At 52.5% G+C, this 16,923-nt stretch overlaps 1 protein-coding gene across 3 annotated transcripts in view; it reads left to right on the forward strand.

Moving 5' to 3' along the window:
* The first annotated feature begins 351 nt into the window (after positions 1–351).
* Positions 352–16,923, forward strand: part of MDGA2 (MAM domain containing glycosylphosphatidylinositol anchor 2) — a 276,490-nt gene continuing 259,918 nt past the window's right edge. For all 3 annotated transcript variants that reach the window (XR_011903636.1, XR_011903637.1, XM_072336911.1), the window contains exon 1: positions 352–556. Coding sequence is in view for 1 of the 3 variants with exons in the window: in XM_072336911.1 (XP_072193012.1) it covers positions 484–556 (73 nt within the window). In the remaining 2 variants the exon portion in view is untranslated. The remainder of the gene's footprint in view (positions 557–16,923) is intronic.

Genomic DNA, 16,923 nt, shown 5'->3' on the forward strand with positions numbered 1-16,923 from the left:
CCGGCCCCCAGCTCCGCGGCCCCACCTCCGCGGCCCCGCGCCCACCCCCGGACGCCCCCTCCTCCGCGCCGCGCGGGGGGCCCCGCGCATCATGCGGGGGCCGCGGCGCTGCGATGGCATCTGATGGCCGCGGGGCGCGGGAGGCTGCGGCGGCCCCGGGAGGCGCTCGGCGGCCCCGGGAGGCGGCGGCGGCGGCGGCCGGAGCCCTGAGGGGGCTGTGAGCGGGGCTCGGCCCGCGCCGCTCCGCTCCGCGCCGCCCGCTGCGCAGGGAGGAGGAGGAAGAAGAGAAGGCGGAGGAGGAGGAGGAGGAGGAGGAAGAAGAGCGGAGCGGTGCCCGCCGCCTGCCCCCCGCCGCCCTGCCTGCGCGGGCGTGCGCGGCTCGGCCGCAGCGGAGCGCGAGGCTCCGGAGGGCTTCGCGCTGCCTCTCCCCCCTCCCCGCGGCCCCCCCACCGCCGGGCTGGATATGTGGATGCTCACGTGAAGATGGATGTAGCGATCGGGCTGCTGGGGCTGCTGACGGTTCTGCTGGAGGGCAGCTCCGGGCAAGGGGTGTACGGTGAGTGGCGGGGCGCGCCGTGACCTTGTCGCGCCTGTGGCCGGGGAGGGACGCGGGGTCTGGGGAGGGTGGGAGGGGGGGTGATCCCCTCGCGGCCGCTGATTGCCGAGGGAGCCGGCGGAGGCAGCGCCGTTGCCATGAGACGCTGACACCGCGCGGGCAGAGCGGGATGCGGGCAGGGGGGGCATCTCCGCGTGCCGGGCCCCGAAGCACTTGTTAACGGCACGGCTCCGGGCCGCCCGCGGACGCGCGGCGACGGGTGGGGGAGAGAAGCGCAAACTTCGCCGCGCTCCGCCGGGGGCGCGCGGTGCTCGCGGCCGAGCGGCGCGGAGGAGGGGAGCGCTCCGCTGGAATCGCTCCGCTGGAATCGCCATCCCCCGCCCCGCGCCCCGGGCAGTGACTTGCAGATCGCGGGGATGCGCGTCCCCTGCCCCGCTCCCATCCCCTGCCCCGCTCCCATCCCCGTGTGGGCTGCGGGGAGCTCCGCCGGTTCACCCCGCGCCGGGCGATGCGTGGAGACGCGGGTTCGTTCGTTCCCCCGCGCTGTCCTCCTTCCCCCACCCCAACACCTTCCCTCGGGTCGCTTTGGCCCCGTTTCGGCGGAGGCGGGGAGCGCGGCGGGGGGGGTCGGCCGCCGCCCGGTGCGCGGCCCCCGGCCCGGCGGCGGGGTTATGTAAGCGGCGGCCGCGCGGAGCTGCTGCGAGCTGAGCTCCGGCGATGGGTATCGGGGGGGACTCGATGAATTCAGTCCGAGCGCCTGGTTCGGCACTCCCGGCTCGAGATGTACTTTTTGTGCCCTCTCCCCTTTCCACTCCTATTTCTTAATTTTGGGACGAATGTTCGGTATCACCGAAAATATCCGAGGCTTCGTGCCGCCGGAGCGTCGTCAACGTGCGGCTCTCGGCAGCGTTGAGCCGGGCTCTGCCCTCCCGGCACGCAGCGCTGGGTGCGATGGAACGGCACCATTGGATGCGGATGGGAAAGGGCTTCGGGTACAGCTCGGGCTGCTGGAAAGGCAGCTCCTGCTCCGGGCTGAGCGCATCCGTGTGCAGGCAGAGTGACGGGCGGGTTTGTCACAAGACTTCGGTTTGGCCGCGATGCCTTTTCGTTCTGTACAACGTAACGCCGTGCTGGGGTTGGGTGAGTGCGGGGGGGAGCGCTGTGAGCTCAGCCTCGTGTGGCTGCGCTGCTTTGGAAACCCATTTTGTGTGAATTCGTGGCTCTCTGTTGGCTCTCCCAAGGTCTGTTTGCAGCGCTTTGCCGAAAGCTGCCAGATTCAGGGCATGGGCAGCACCTCCAAAATCCCACTGTGTGAAATCCCACTGTGTGCATCATTTTGGTATCGGGTATTTGGGAGGTGGTGCTCCGAGTTTGATTTGCAAGGCGAGTCCTGGTCCGGGAAGGGGAACCCGTGTCCGTGTCCAGCCGGCACAGCAGCACTGTGAGGGCGTTTTGGGATTTAACTGCAGACCAACGCTCTGCATTTCTGCTCCCAGTTAGTACAAAAAATAGAATGAAGATCCCCTGATTTCTGGCTGTGCGTTTGCCCCGGGACTTTCCTCTGTTGCTTCTGAATAGCAAAGCTGCGCTTAAGAAGTCGGCTGCTTTTACAGCAGGGAATGGAGCTGGGAGCAGATTTCAGAGCAATGGGGCCAGGATCCCCTGCTCTGTGCCATAGGGGATGTGGGCAGAGCAGAGCTGCTGCCCCCCAGCAGGCTGGCCAGCTCCATGCTCTGCTCTGCCCAGCTTGTCTTCTGCAAAATAATCTTTAGAGGAACCCAAGTGCTGCATGCAGTTCTCCTCCTGTTTAAATTATGCATGACTTGCACAGTTAATAAAGCAGAAAACCTAAGTATTCAGAACATGATGGTTATCCTCCCGACAAACTTAGAGTTACAAGACAGAGAATGGCTCATTGAGAAGGCCGAGGTGTGCGTGGAGCATTTGTAAGCAGATAAGTGGCATCACATCAAAGCTGTTGGGAGTTTGTGAGCCTGGGGGGTTGGATCTCCAGGTGCCAGGCTGCCCTGAATGGGGCACATGATGTCCCCAGGTGCTGCCACTGCACCTGAAATTGCAGAATCCTAGGATGACCTGGGTTGCAAAGGCCCACAACGCTCATCCAGTTCCAACCCCCTGCTATGTGCAGGGTCGCCAACCAGCAGACAAGGCTGCCCAGAGCCACATGTGGGCGATACTTCTCTCTGTCACAGCCCCCAGGTGAGAGGTGCTGCCCATCCCATCCCGCCTGCAGGTGTGGATACCATTAGGGCAGCTGTCAGTGCTTTCTGATCCCAAGTGCCATGAGGAGCCACAGTGTTGGGTTGCTTGAAGAGCTCCTAGGGCTCTGAGCCAGCTCGGGGCGTGGGGTGAACATACACAGCATCAGATGCGGCTGCAAGAGCAAGAGCAATGGCTTCTCAATGCTGGAGCCTGCATGCATGGGTATTTATCATGTTAAATGTCAGAGAGATCGTCCTGCTTCCTGGTGCCGGCATGGAAATGTTACCGAGGAGAGCTAGCTGTTAGAAAGGAGCAGCTTTGGGAATGGGGAAACCAAAACCCAGCAGTGCACCTTCCAGCCTGGTGGATGCAGCTCTGCAGCATTCCTGGGATGGCAGTGGGGTCACTGTGTGCCAGTTGGGATCTCCCGGCTGCTCTGTAATGCAGCCACGTGGGATGTCCTGCTCCCCATCCAGAGGGGATTCGTAACTGCTGCCTTTGGGTTGACAGTGCTGCAGTGCCACTGCCCTTCCCTTTCCCTACTGCTTGCCTGGTCCAACAAGTGGATTAGAAGGATGAAAGAAGAGAAAAAAAAAGAATAAAACAACAAAGCAAAAAACCAACACTTAAACCAAGAGCGTTTTCCGTGTTACAAAGGGAAGGGTCAGCAGCCCCAGATGCGTGGGGACGGAGGGCATTTCCATGGCTGTGAATGCGGGCGTTGTGTGGGCTGGGTCAGCCCCGCACAGTGCTGGGATTGTGCACGGGCAGCGCTGCAGCCCTGGGAACAGGGCAGGAATTATGCGGTGCTGCAGGGACCGGTGCTGCCTGCAGCTGTGTGCCCGCTCCGGGAGCTTCTGCAGGAGCCCAGGAGAGCTTTAACTCTTTAACCGAGTGCTGGAGAGGTGTATCATCCTGCCTGCCTCTGCAGGTGTTCATGCAGGGATTTGGGCAGCAGGCTGAGCAGCCAAAGCTCGGGGCATGCAGAGGTGTGGAGGTATGGAGGTGGCCATTGCTTTTCCTGCTCACAGCTGAGGTGTTGGGAGCGGAGCTATGCTTGCAGGTAAGGGGCTGGGCAGCATCCTTCTGCATGGGGCTGTGATTTGGGGCAGTGGGAGGCAATAAATTGGGGCTAAGGGAAATAGAATCATTGAATCACAGAGTGGTCTGAGTTGGAAGGGGCCTTTAAAGGCCGTCTGGTCCCACTCCCTGCAGTGCACAGGGACACCCACAGCTCTGTCAGTGCTCACAGCCCATCTCCTGACCTTGGCTGTGTGCAGGAATGGGGCAGCACCACCTCTTTAGGCAACCCATGCCAGTCGTCTAAAAGATGGAAGGCTGGAAACTCTGTAGTAGAAGTGCGATAAGCAATGGAGATTAAACCACACCAGGCTCGACTCCAGCCCTGCAGAACTGATGGAGACCCTTCCACTGGGATGGCACATCCCTTCCATCGGGCATGTGGAGGCTCCCAGCGATCCCCCTGCAGGCAGTGAGCTCTCCCCGTGCTGCTTCTCACCCGCCAGGCAGCAGCTGATGCTCTTGGCAGAGGTGGTGAAATCGCCGCCTTTGAGTCCCTGTGAGGGAGATTTGGAGGAAATCGGGTGGCAAGGAAACAGTCTTTGAACAAATAAAACAAAAGCTCTCCTGGCTCGGAAGAGCAAAATCCAGTTTAATTAGAATCAGTCAGATGAAGTGCTGGGGAGGAAGGAAGCAGATGAATGATTAAAGCTCGGCGCTGTGTGGCTCATTTTCTTCAGCATTTTGGGTACCTGCTTTGGAGAAGGAAAGGTCTGCTCTCTGCATGCATTGCAGTGCCAGCCTCTATAGGCACGCAGACATACGGATGCTCCTGTAGGGCATCGTCTCTTCTGCAGCACATCCTTTTCCTTGGGGCAGCATCCAAGCATTCCTGTCTTTTCTTATACCTGGAAAAGACTCTTTTGGGGGAAAAATAGCTTTCTGAGGGTGGGTGTCCAAGGCAGGGCAGTTCTCTTGGTCTCTGATGGGCGAATGCATTTGCAGTGCTGCTGCTTGCTCGAAGCCATGCTGTGTCCTCATGAGTTGAGAACCCCCCTATCGTCTTTCTACCATCCTTCATGTTACGTCTGGGTCTGGCTGTGCTGTTGCAGCAGCTCAGCAGGTGATGTGCCGGATGTATGACATCTTTAACATACAAATGTTTCTTCTTCCATTAGCATAGGTGGGATTGCTGAGGGCAGCGTGGCTGGTGAGAGGTCAGCACAGCGAGGCCCACTGTCTTGCCTGGCCCCAAGCTCTAGGAACCAGTTAATCTATTTTTAATATATCAAAGCAACGACCAGAGTAATATATGTTACTTAGGAAATGGTGTGGACTTTAATTATGTTATTACTACATTACATGATTAAAACACTGCGTACCCTTCAGAGTGCAGTGCATGAAATATGCTGGCGGATAGCTCAGTGTAGGAAGGGAGGGGAGGGCTGGAAGATCTGCATGATGTCTCTGTGTTCCTGCTAGTAGCAAAGGGGCAGAGGTGTGTGGGATGCCCTGCAGGGAGGCTGGAGAGGCGTTGAGGATGAAGGCTGCCCTGCTCTGTCCTGATGGAATGCAGGAAGATTATTAAATACAAGTCAAGGCTGGATTGCTAGGCAAGGAAACATGAGCTGGGTTTCAGTACACGCTTTTCTCTCCTGCTGTGAGTTATACCCTTAAAGGTGCTCCAGAGTCATGGAGATGTGGCACTGAGGGACATGGTCAGTGGGCATGGTGGGGTGGGTTGGGCTTGGAGGTCTTGGAGGACATCTTGCAGGGATGCATGACCAGCCCCAGCTGACAAGCCTGAAATGTAGGGATTTTAACATCTCAGCTTTGTCCTGCACAGTAGGAGAGGTGGTCTGGGGCCAGCACTGTCATCCCTAAGGCTGGATTGGTAAGGCAGAAGCCACGGGTCCTTGATGCACCAGCCCTGGAGCCTTCAGACTTTGGGATGCATCCAGAAAAGCTCCATCACTGCTTTGAACATAAAGCCACTGAGACTTGTATTCATAGAACCATAGAACCATTAAGGTTGGAAAAGACCACTAAAAGCGAGTCCAGCTGTTGACCCATCACCACCATGCCCACTAAGCCATGCCCCTCATTCCTTGCAATCACTTCACGGGCTGATGCTGGCTTGAGGGCTGCAGATGTGCAAGCAGTGGGGAGATAGAAGCCTCACAGCAAGACAAGGTGTCATCCCACCAGTTTAGCATGTATGCTGCCATGCTTGGTCTAGACCTAGAAATGGATGGAGCTGTGTCCACCCCACTCATGTGGGGTGCAGTGTGTTCCCGATGGTTTCCTTGCACACACACACAGCAGCTCTGGCTGTTAGCACCTGGGTCAATATTCCCATTTCCCATCTCATTTCTCAAACTGGAGTTAAACCTTTTTGGTGTGGTTCTTGCTTTATGAATATTTAAGCTTAAGGAAGTGGGATGCTGAACCTGAAAGTGTTTTTTTTCCCCGCTGGAGAAATGACATGACATAAAAAGTTGTTAGTGGAGCTATAATGGGTTGCAGCCCTTCACAAGCAGTCTGGGAAGGAGGTTTTAGAAATGATGCTGATTTTAGGTCTCTCTTCTTTGTTCTGTTTCTACTCTGTGTTGCTATGGGCAGTGCCTGCACAGGTGTTAGGCAGCTCTGTTCCATTAGGGCAGCAGAAGACTGTGACCCTGCCAGGATGGGGACTGATGTGTCATCGTTATAGAGATTAAGATTATGCTTGCTGAGCATAGCTGTGATGATTTGGCAATCAAAGTCATTCTTTTCAGTTGCTTAATCTGTTGCAGTCTTGTTTTGCTCCAGCTCCTTGAAAACACTGATCCTAGAATCACAGAATCATTCAGGTTAGAAAAGCCCTCTGAGATCCCCAGCCCACTCCACCATGCTCACATCCCTCAGTGCCACATGCCCGTGGTCCTGGAGAACCTCCAGGGATGGTGACTCCTTTCTATTGTCAGTCTCAGCCATGCAACAACAGCTCTTTGCTGCTGGAAAAGAGGGAGGAAGGATGACAGGAGAAGCTGAAACCCACCACATCCCCTCCATCACATCCTGCCCATCGCCACTGCTCAGGGACTGTGAATTAGCAACTGAAGAACTACTTCCAGGTGGAAGGAGATAAAGACACTGGATGATGCTACATCAGGCTGCCTACCTGATTAATGGCTGTTTTTCAGGAGGCGGAGTTATTCTGCTCTCCTGGCTGTTGGATTGCTTTTTTTTCCCCCCCTTTTATTTTGTACTGCACTTACAGAATATAAAGCAACGAGGCAGTCTTGGCAGCATGGCACTGCAAGGGTCAGACCAACAAGAGAACTGCCACAGTAGCTGTTTTAGCAAGACTTTTGTCCCCAGATGATGGGACAAAGTCTTCTCTGTGTGCAGACCTGGTGCAGTGCCTCCCCCAACAGGGACACCAGGTGCAGACATGAGAGGACTCCGCAATGTGCTGCAGCTGATACCACCCCCAGCAGCCATTTCCAGCTTATTATTTCAGTTGCTAACCTGGGCTGTTCCCCATTCCCCAGTTTTTCCCTTTCCCCCCCCAAATCACAGCTGAACAGCACAGAATCTATTGGCAGAACTTTGTAAATCAGCCACTTCCCTGCTGCCTCCCCCCAGCATGGAGCAGTACCTCTCTTTCCACTCTGCACACAAACAAAGCTGCCAATACGAAGTCAGTTGTGGAGCTGCTTCCAAGGGGCATCTGCAGCCCCACAGCTGTAATTAATTGTGATCATTATTTAAAGCAGGGCCAGGCTAGCAGCTGGCTTTTGCCTCCCATAGGGCTGTGAGCGGGCTTGGAGAGATCTGGTGAAGCTGGAGTGCTCAGGTTGCTCTTCTAAATGTGAGATATTCTTTTGTTAAAATGCTTCCTTTGCCTGTAGAGGGAGATGGTGAGGGGTGTTGGGAAGCCAGTACTTTCTTAGCCGTGCTGTATAAATAGACTAAGACATGGTTGTGGAGGTGGCTGTGCTGTGTTGCTTGGTTCCTCTGTTGTCTCATGGGATGGGCTCTGCGGTGGGTTGTAGGGATGCTCCGCTCCCAGCTCTGTGTTGGTGCCTCTGGGCCTGGTTTGACTGAATCCAGCAAGGAGATACGAGGTGATGCTTTAAGGAGAGGGTTCTCTGGGGTGTTTCAGCTCACTGGGGGCAAGGAGGAGTACATGTGTTCTGTAACTTGAGGAGCTGTGGGAGCTATCCCAGGTGAGCACTGGTATTTTAACAAAGTGCTGGGGCTTGTTGTGGTTTGTGGGTTTTGTTTTAACGTATACGAATGCTTTCATATCAAGCAGAAAAGGGCTTTAAAACAGACGTTCCAAACGAAATAAGAATGGAACTGTTTCACTTAAAGGGCGTCAAAACACTGAGTTGTTTTCTGGTTATGCAGTAACGCTGTCAGGAGATTGTGGGATGTGTCGGACTTCTGAATTGGCTCTTTTTAGTGGAGAGGGGAGGAAGAAGTTTCCCACTTGAAGTCATATAGCGGCAAACCATACCTGGTGTGTTTCATCTGTGTCTTAGGTCACTGAATCATAGGGTTTGGAAGGGATCATCTGTTCTCCCCCTTGCTCCAGTAGGTTCCCCACAGTAGGTTTCAATGGTCAATGAGTTGTTCTCCAACCATGCACTGTAGCTCACAGTGTCCTGTTGTATTGCAGCGCCAATTAATCGATGAGCTGATCCTCTCTAAGAGCTCATAGAGTTGGTGGATGAGCAAATGTTGGCAGTCTCCCTTCGTGGTTGGAAGCTGTGCCAGCAGAAAACGGGGCTGAAATATTAACATGCACAAATGATGACTTCCCACATTCTTGAGGTGTGACTTGATTCCTGTTGGTATTGAGGCCTTCTGTAGGTGCTGTGGCTGGTGGCTGCTCTTGGCCAAGAATATGTTCCTGTGCACACCAGAGATCTGCTTGGTGGGCAGGCAGGTCCGAGAGCTTCTCACTTACAAGCCACGAGTGCTCTCCTTCCTGTGGTAGGCAGAAGCTCTCACATTTTAATTAGTTTAATTAATGCATATGTTTTGCCTTATAGGGAAGCTTAACTTTACCTCAGGCACCTGAACAAAAAGAGACGTTTTTCTGCTGAGACTAAATATTCTCATAAAGAGAACGTTTTGCTGCCCACGGCTATTCCATGTTCAAACAAGGAGAGTCCTCAAACTTCAGGGGCTTTTCGAATGGAAAACCAATACCCTGCAACTAAGCTCTGTTTTTACCAAAGGACCTTCCCTCCATCTGGTGTGCTTGATGGAAGCCCCACCAAAGCCCTCTCCTTGGTGCAGGAGATGAGTCAGAGAAGGGAGTGTGATTTCTGGGTATTTTTGCTTTAAGGGTTATTATATGCTGTAAAAGTGATGCACAGACTAAGGCTGAGCATTAGAAATGAACCTTTTCAACTATGTAATAGGTGTATGTGCAGGGCTGAGCCATGAGGTTTAAGTACAGGCTTCTGCACCATCCTGGGCGTTACACTGGTGGGGCAGAGTCAGTGTTTGCATGGCAAAGTAGGTTTTGTTTTAGGAGATATTTGCAATTACAGCCTCTGCAGCTTTCACGCAGTTGTCTTGGTGCAAAAAATCTCCCTCTCCATAGCAAAGCCCTTGTTGCTGGGACTGGGGAAGGATGTGTGGTGCTCTCCCAGAGTTCAGAGCCCTGTGGCTGTCTGCTACTCCTTGGGGTGCTACAAAAGTCTCTCTGTTCCCACATCTACATAACGTTCAACCAGCCAGGCTTGGAGAGGTCTTTGTAAGTAAAATGCTTTGCTGTGGAGTAGCTGTTTGTGGCCAGAACCTGCATGCAGCAAGCCCTGGTGGCTCACATCCCATGGGACATCTGCTTCATTCCTGTTGTTACTGATCCTGAGTGAAGGCAGCTGGGTGGAGCAGATCCGGGCAGTGCAGATGTGATATGAGCAGCTCCTTACAGGGCTGATGGAAGCTTCTGGTAGCTGCTGGTTGGAAATGCTTCTCTGACCAAAGTCTCTTCATGCCAGTGCAGTGGGTGGGTGAGGAAGGCTTCCCCATCTTCATGATTTCATTATGGCAGCCATTTTTCCACCCAGTGCGTCCACATCACGATGTCTCATTGCTCTGTGATCTTCAACTGGTCTGCATACATTGAACCCCTGATGGTGACTGTCCCTTGTTTGTGCCATTGCTTGGTTGCAGTGTACTTGGAGCAGAGCTAACCTTTCTCCTTTGCCCTATTTCTGGTATGGGGTGGAAGTACAGGTGGACAGGTGGGGGGTGAGGTAATGAAGCCAGCTGGGGATCAGACTGTGGTTCAGCCTAAGGTGAGCCAATAGCTTTGCAGTAAGGAATCCTGATTTGATGAAAACCCACCAGGTGTTTTGCACGCACCTTTGGTTTCCTTAGCTGAGATTGTCTTCTTTTCATACACCTGTACTGCCTCAGCAGTTCTGCTCTTGCAGGAGTGACTCTCTGCTCCGTTCTTCCTTGCAAATGCTAAATGTATAGCACTTGTTCAGCAGATATCAGCTCATAAAGCATTGCACAGAAGGAGACAGTGCTTTGTTTGGTTTTCTTCTGAGTGGTGGTAGCTGATGACAGGAGCCCTCTTGGGCATAGCACTTGTGTGGCTGTCTCTGACCCAGGAGTCCAGAGGGTAGAGCTGGACCTTCTGCCTTCCAGAAACGGGTGTTGGATGTTTCTTGTACAAGTTTGCTGTGCAATTCTGTGAAAATCAAGGTCCCATAAGAATGCGTGCCTGGCTCGGTCATGCTGAAAGCACACAATTGTGCTGGTGGAACAAATGAGATGCAATAGGTGTTGAGAATGATCTTGTGGGGTTCTCACAGGCAATGTGTTAAGGTCTTAAGCTTACAGCCCTGCCTTCCTGATTCTTGTTGACTCTTCTGTGTGCCTCCTGTCTTGGCCATGTCTTTCTGAAAGCCCATTGCTGATGAACTATGTGGGGTCCCAGCCTGTCAAACCGACCTCCGCAGCCTGGTGTTGGCTCTTTGCAGCTGGGATGCTGCGGGTTGTTGTGCTGCCTTTGGGAATGGAGAAGTTTTAGGATGAGATCACTCGCAGAAGAACAAAACCAAGTGCTGAACTGCGAGGGCTTCAGCATTGATTTTTATCAGTTAAAATTTCCAGTTTACAGCTGCTCACAGCAGGAAATGCATTTTACCGCTTAAGTGTGCAGTAGTGTCATTAACTCCCTAATTGCAAGGCTGTGTTTATCACTCATTAAAATGTTAATAAAACTTACCTAAAGCACTGGGCCTTAAAGCAAAACTCTGATGATCTGTAATGGGGTAGATTGTGTAGGCTCCTGCTTGTGCGTGGATCTTAATGTAGTGGTGGGTGCTCCCAAAGGGTCTGTGCTGGGGGAGGTGAGAGGTGTTTCAGTGTCTGGAAAGAGTCCTAGAATCACTAAGGTTCAAAAAGATGGGTATTATCTAGTCTGACCATCAAAGGTGGTTTACCACGCTAAAAGCCATTTGGAGGATGTGCTGCCAAGATCTCTGGGGCTATGTAGGATGGGAAGAGCAGAGGAGAGATGGATGTAGAGGAGTCTGCCAAGGAAGCAGTGAGCTTTAGCAGTGGGCAGAGAACAGAGCTATGTTGGTCTTTAAGAGACAAATGTTCTTGGTCTGCAAAGCCCTGAGGGTGGGAGTGTGCTGTTCGTGCATCACCTGTCACAGTGGGATTGCTCTTGGCAGGGTTTCCAAGCCTTTGCTGCAATGTAAATAATAATAATTAGTGTGTCCTTATGGAACAGTCATGGCAGCGTTTGGAGTGGGGGGGAGGGAGGGAAACAAAAGCGGTGTTCATTAGTGTAGGAAGCAGGAGAAGATGATTCAGCCTTTGTAGTGCAGGTGAGCTGACACCAGCAGCCCTGTCGCTCATGGAGTCCTGTGGGGTGAGCTGTGACCCCATTTGCAGCCTCAGGGTGCTTTTCAGAGGGGCCAGAGGAGCGTTTCCTGCTGGTTATCAGTTAAAAAGAAACCAACGAAGGAGGGTGTAAGGCTGAAAGATGTGTCAGGCTCTGAGAGGCTTATCAGCCTGTGGTTTTAAACAGGGAGGTGAAAATGAGGTTTACAGAAGTGGGAATCAAAAGAAGGATGGCGTTGGCTTTCTCTATGGTCCTGGAGGCATCAAAGACATAGGGAGCAAATCTGCAAGCCTTCAGCAGGGCCAAGTAGGAAGTGGGCAAGCAGTCTGGACGTCTGGCTCAGATGAGTGGTTAGTGCTAAGTGTGTGCTCTAATTAGCTTATCGATAAAGACTTTCTCATGCTCTTCCAAGGAAAAATTGGTATCGACATGTGCCAATGCAGTAATTCAACAGAATCCATTGTCCTTTGCATTGCTGAAGTCCTTTTGGCTTCTTGTGGAAATGCTGTATGTGAGCAGGGCAGTGCTGTGCCTTAGTAGTGCAATAATGTAATAAATCAGTACAGTATGGTCAGGGCATTATGTGGGATAAGGAGAACAGCCCAGTAACAGCGGCGCTAAGCTTGCAGATATTGAAAGAGTTATGAAATGATGAAACCCAAATAAACCGAAATGTGAAGCTGTCCTGTTGCGCGCTTCCAGTTACTGCTTGTGTGTTTGTCAGGAGTGAATATGTATCTCTTTCCTTATCCTTGCAATAGCTGCAGTTAACACGGGTCCAAGGGATCAGCTCAGAAAATAACCACTTTTTGGGTTTGATGTGTTGAATTTCAGTTGAATTCTCACATTCGTCTCCTTGCTTCAGGCTGAGCCTGGTTGCTGTGCATGCCAGCTCTTCTGTGAGTGCTCCAGTGCTGTTGCCTTGTGGTTGTTCCCTTTGGAAATGGGGAGCCCGGTGTCGTGTGATGCATTCACGTTTCCATCTCTGTGGTCCCATAACATCTCCAGGGACAGTGACTCCCACTCCCAGTGGCAGCAAGTGTGGGGCTCCCTGAGCATCTCTTTGGGACTGTGCAGGGAGGCAAAGCTCAGTGCTGGTGTTGGGATGAGAAACAGCACTCTGTGTTTAGCACACTTGTAGCCAGGTGATTAGTGTGGTGTCCTATGACAACTGGGTTTGGGAATGCTGTGTGCTCCTTGCTGCTCTCATAGAATCACAGAATGGCCTGTGTTGCAAAGGCCCACAATGCCCATCCAGTTCCAACCCCCTGCTATGTGCAGGGTCACCAACCAGCAGCCCAGGCTGCCCAGAGCCACATCCAGCCTGGCCTTGAATGCCTGCAGGGATGGGGCATCCACAGCCTCCTTGGGCAACCTGTTCCAGTGCGTCACCACCCTCTGGGTACCACCTGAGTGATACTCTGCCACTCTGAGTGGCTTCCTCCAGGGCTGTGACCCAATATGCTCAGTGTCCTCTTGCCCTGAACCCTCCTTGCTGCTCGGCTATGTGCAGACATGGCTGGCTCAGTTATTGCAGCGATAGCTCTTAAACCAACCACTTGCATCTGCCCATCGCCATTTTGGGAAGCATGGAGCTGTGGGAGCTGAATGCCTCAAGCTGCAGCAGTTTTGCAGCAGTTCCTGTTAGACCTCACAAAAAGCTGTGCTGCTTCTGCTGGAACTCGGTCTGCTCTTAAATTATCCCCACCTGGATAAAGGGATGGCCAGCAAGCTCCTCTTGGCTCACAGTATCTTTAGAAGCTAGATTATACTTGGTATATACTATACACTATGCTACGTTTTGTGTAAAAGCTCTTAAAATGTCAGGAAAGGCTTTTAATAAATGGGGGGAAAAAGGGTATTTAAAGATGCTTCATTATAAACAATGTTGTCAGCAATCCCTGCGCTTTGATCCTGCTGGTGAGGGTTTCTCATGGCCCAACCATGTTTTCTGCTCTGTCAATTAAGCTGGATTCTCCTGGCTCCTGGGAAAGTTTATTGCATGTTGGAGGAGTTTTAAGCATGGTTCTGATTAGAAGGATATGGCCAAGTGCCCTTGTGATAACAGATACAGGAGTGTTCACCTCTTTTTGGAGAGCATGGTGAGCTCTGCATGGATGAGGGTTATTACTAATTAGGATGATTGATGTGAAGAGCATCAGGCTATGGAGGAGATGATCCTGGTGCTTTACCCCTGGGGTACAGAGGCATTTGGATGGGGGTGTGGGTATCTGATAGGTGCAGAGGTGTCCCATGGTGATGGCAGAGTCCTCCCAGAAGCGACGTGTGAGCAGCAGTGCTTCAGCTTTGCAGTCTGTGTCTCCAATGCTAAATGCATCCTGTTCATGCTCTCATCTGGGTCACCCAGAAATTCACCTTGAGTGAGCCTTGCAGTAGTGCCTGGGCTGTGCTTATAGCCCACACCTGCCCTGGGGAATGTAGGGCTCCTAAGCAGTGACCTTTAGAGGGCAGAGTTGGTTGCTGGCTGTAGATGCCTTGAGAGCAGTGCAGCAGATGCAAAGTGGTCAAATGCACTGGAGCTGCTGTGGTTAGAACCATCCACGCTATCAGTGCTACTTGTGCTCCTGCTCTTTTGGTGGGAGCTGTGTGTCACGTGGGCTGTGTTTTCTGAATCAGCACAGTGCACTGAAATGCCCTGACAGCCAACAACACAGGAACTTGTGCAGCCAGCATGGCTGTGAATGTCTGTCTGCGTGGCTGCAGGGCTCGCACCTGACCCTGTTTGCCCATCACTGAGAGCGAAGGTGTCTGGCTGCCACCTCTTGTCCCATCACAGCAAAGCCCTGTAGGGTTCTGCATGGTGTTGCCCATCCCCACCTTGCTCACTGACCATGTCCCTCAGTGCCGCATCTCCATGGTTGCTGAGCACCTCCAGGGACCTTGAAAACCTGCTGTGGACCTTCACATCCTGAAGAGCCATTTTCAGAGCCCAGGAGCTCCTGTTTCCATGTCCTGCATGTGTTCATTTTTTCAAATGGATCCCAACAGGTTCAAGTGATTGCAGTGTTATAGGGAGTGCTTCCAGTGGTGCAGCACAAGTCCTTGAAGACCCGGAGCAGGGAGAACTGCACGACGTGCTGCTGCGTGGGCCCCCTTTGTATGTAGATCCTCTTATTTGCTAATGGGATTTAGATTCAGACTTCCATCTCGCCAACCTGAACAGTTGCCTGAAGGTAAAGCAGCCTTTTATACCTTGCAGAAGCAGCACGTTAAATAAAGTGGCAAGCAGGTGGAGGCTTAACATGCTGCGCTGTCTGTACCATCAGGGCAGAGCACTGTGTGCATGGTGTGTAGCCCTGCAGCAGCAGCGGGCTCTCCTGGAAAGGCTTCATTTAATCCAGTGACACTGAAAAAACATGTTTTGTTCACTTGCAGCCTTCAGATTCAGGCTTAGGCAGCCCACTCCTGCTCCTTCAGGAGCTGAGGTGGGAGCAAAGCCATACATCTGCTGCAGAGTAATGGTATTGCTGGGAGGGGTGCTGCTGTCCCACACGGTTTGCTTTGCTAGGTGTGTGAATGGGAAACTTCTCCAGTCTGAAATGCTGGCTAATGAACAACTGTTCATGGGATTACGATGCTTTGGAGAAGATGCAGCTGAAACAGGGGAGGCTTAGGTTGGATCTTAGGAGGAAGTTTTTCACCCAGAGGGTGGTGACACACTGGAACAGGTTTCCCAAGGAGGCTGTGGATGCCCCATCCCTGCAGGCATTCAAGGCCAGGCTGGATGTGGCTCTGGGCAGCCTGGGCTGCTGGTTGGTGACCCTGCACACAGCAGGGGGTTTGGTTGGAGCTGGATGAGCACTGTGGGCCTTTTCAATCCAGGCCATTCTGTGATTCATTCTGTGATTCATCAGGAGGGCGATCTGTGTCCCTGCTTGTGCTGAAGGATGACTCCTCCTGCAGAGATAGCAGAATGGGGCAGCACCCATTGATGAAGCACAGCCCTCCCTGCTGGTTCAATGCTGCTAGAAGTTTTATACCATGTCTCTTATCTCCTGTTTTGGGGTCTGGAGAACTTTGCTCTTAGTGTGCATCACTTGTTGCTTCATTACTAAGTGTGCTGTGGAAGAAGTGAGGCTTATGTCACTGTGTTTTGTTCATGGAATCATAGAATGACTTGCATTGGAAAGGGCCTCAAGGATCATGAAGCTCCAGCCCCCCTGCTGCATGCAGGGCCACCAACCTCCATATCTAATACTAGACCAGGCTGCCCAGAATCCCATCCATCCTTGCACTGAACACCTCCAGGGATGAAGGTGTTTTTCCCCCTGTGTTTCTTGCTGCAGTCAGTAAGTCTTGTTGAATTGTCTATGACATGCTCCTTTATCAGAGGGAAGTAGCTTTCATTCTGTGTGAACTGAATAAAAATGCACAGAGTGACATCATGCTGCTTAAGCAAACGGCAGCGGGGAAAGCTGCTCGAGTTCAGTGTGTTGGCTTTTTATAGCACGCGAATGGGTTCGCTCACTAGAGCAGCTGTGAGCTGAAGGTTTCTTATCCATACACATTTCAGGTAAATCGGTTCCAAGAAGTCCTTTCTCAAGGCTCCAGGGAGAGACAGCAAGGAGAGGAGTCCAATTGAATATTATTTTAAGGCACATTGTTTCTCACCGTGGAGCACAGCGCTGTGAAGCTCGAGAGACTGAACATTAAAATTCCCATCCTGTTACATAAGTGCTAAATAAAGAACATAATCAAGACTTTACAGGAAAATGGTTCAGATCACCAGGCTGTGATCACCAGTTGGTTGGAGCTCTGCAGACCCTTGGCTGCCCACATGCAGCCTTATGCTGGTATGTGAACCTGATCCATGCTGGGAAGGAACCCATTACCTATGGGTGATGTCTGAATCTGGTAGTATCTGGTGCTTCCATCTTGAGGTTGTGCTGGGAGGGTGGCTGAGCTTTAGTGTGGCTGCTGTTTTAGCAGCTCTCTCATAGAGTGGTACAGAGTAGTGCTTGTGGTCACCATGTTTCCAACTGCTTTCTATGGTTGTTGGTCCTGTTGCAAGAGCTGCACTGCAGTCATGCTGAGGGTCCCATCTGTGTAATGGGCATGTTCTGTGACTTAACTGAAGGGCATGACTATGAGAGCCATGACTGTTCAAGGCCAGGTTGGATGGGGCCCTGGGCAGCCAGGGCTGGTATTAAATGAGGTTGGTGGCCCTGACTGTAATGGGGGGTTGGAGCTTTGTAATCCTTGAGTTCCCTTTTGACTTTGTTGCTGCCTC

The sequence above is a fragment of the Excalfactoria chinensis genome, chromosome 5, assembly GCF_039878825.1.
Source record: "Excalfactoria chinensis isolate bCotChi1 chromosome 5, bCotChi1.hap2, whole genome shotgun sequence".
NCBI lineage: Eukaryota > Metazoa > Chordata > Aves > Galliformes > Phasianidae > Excalfactoria > Excalfactoria chinensis.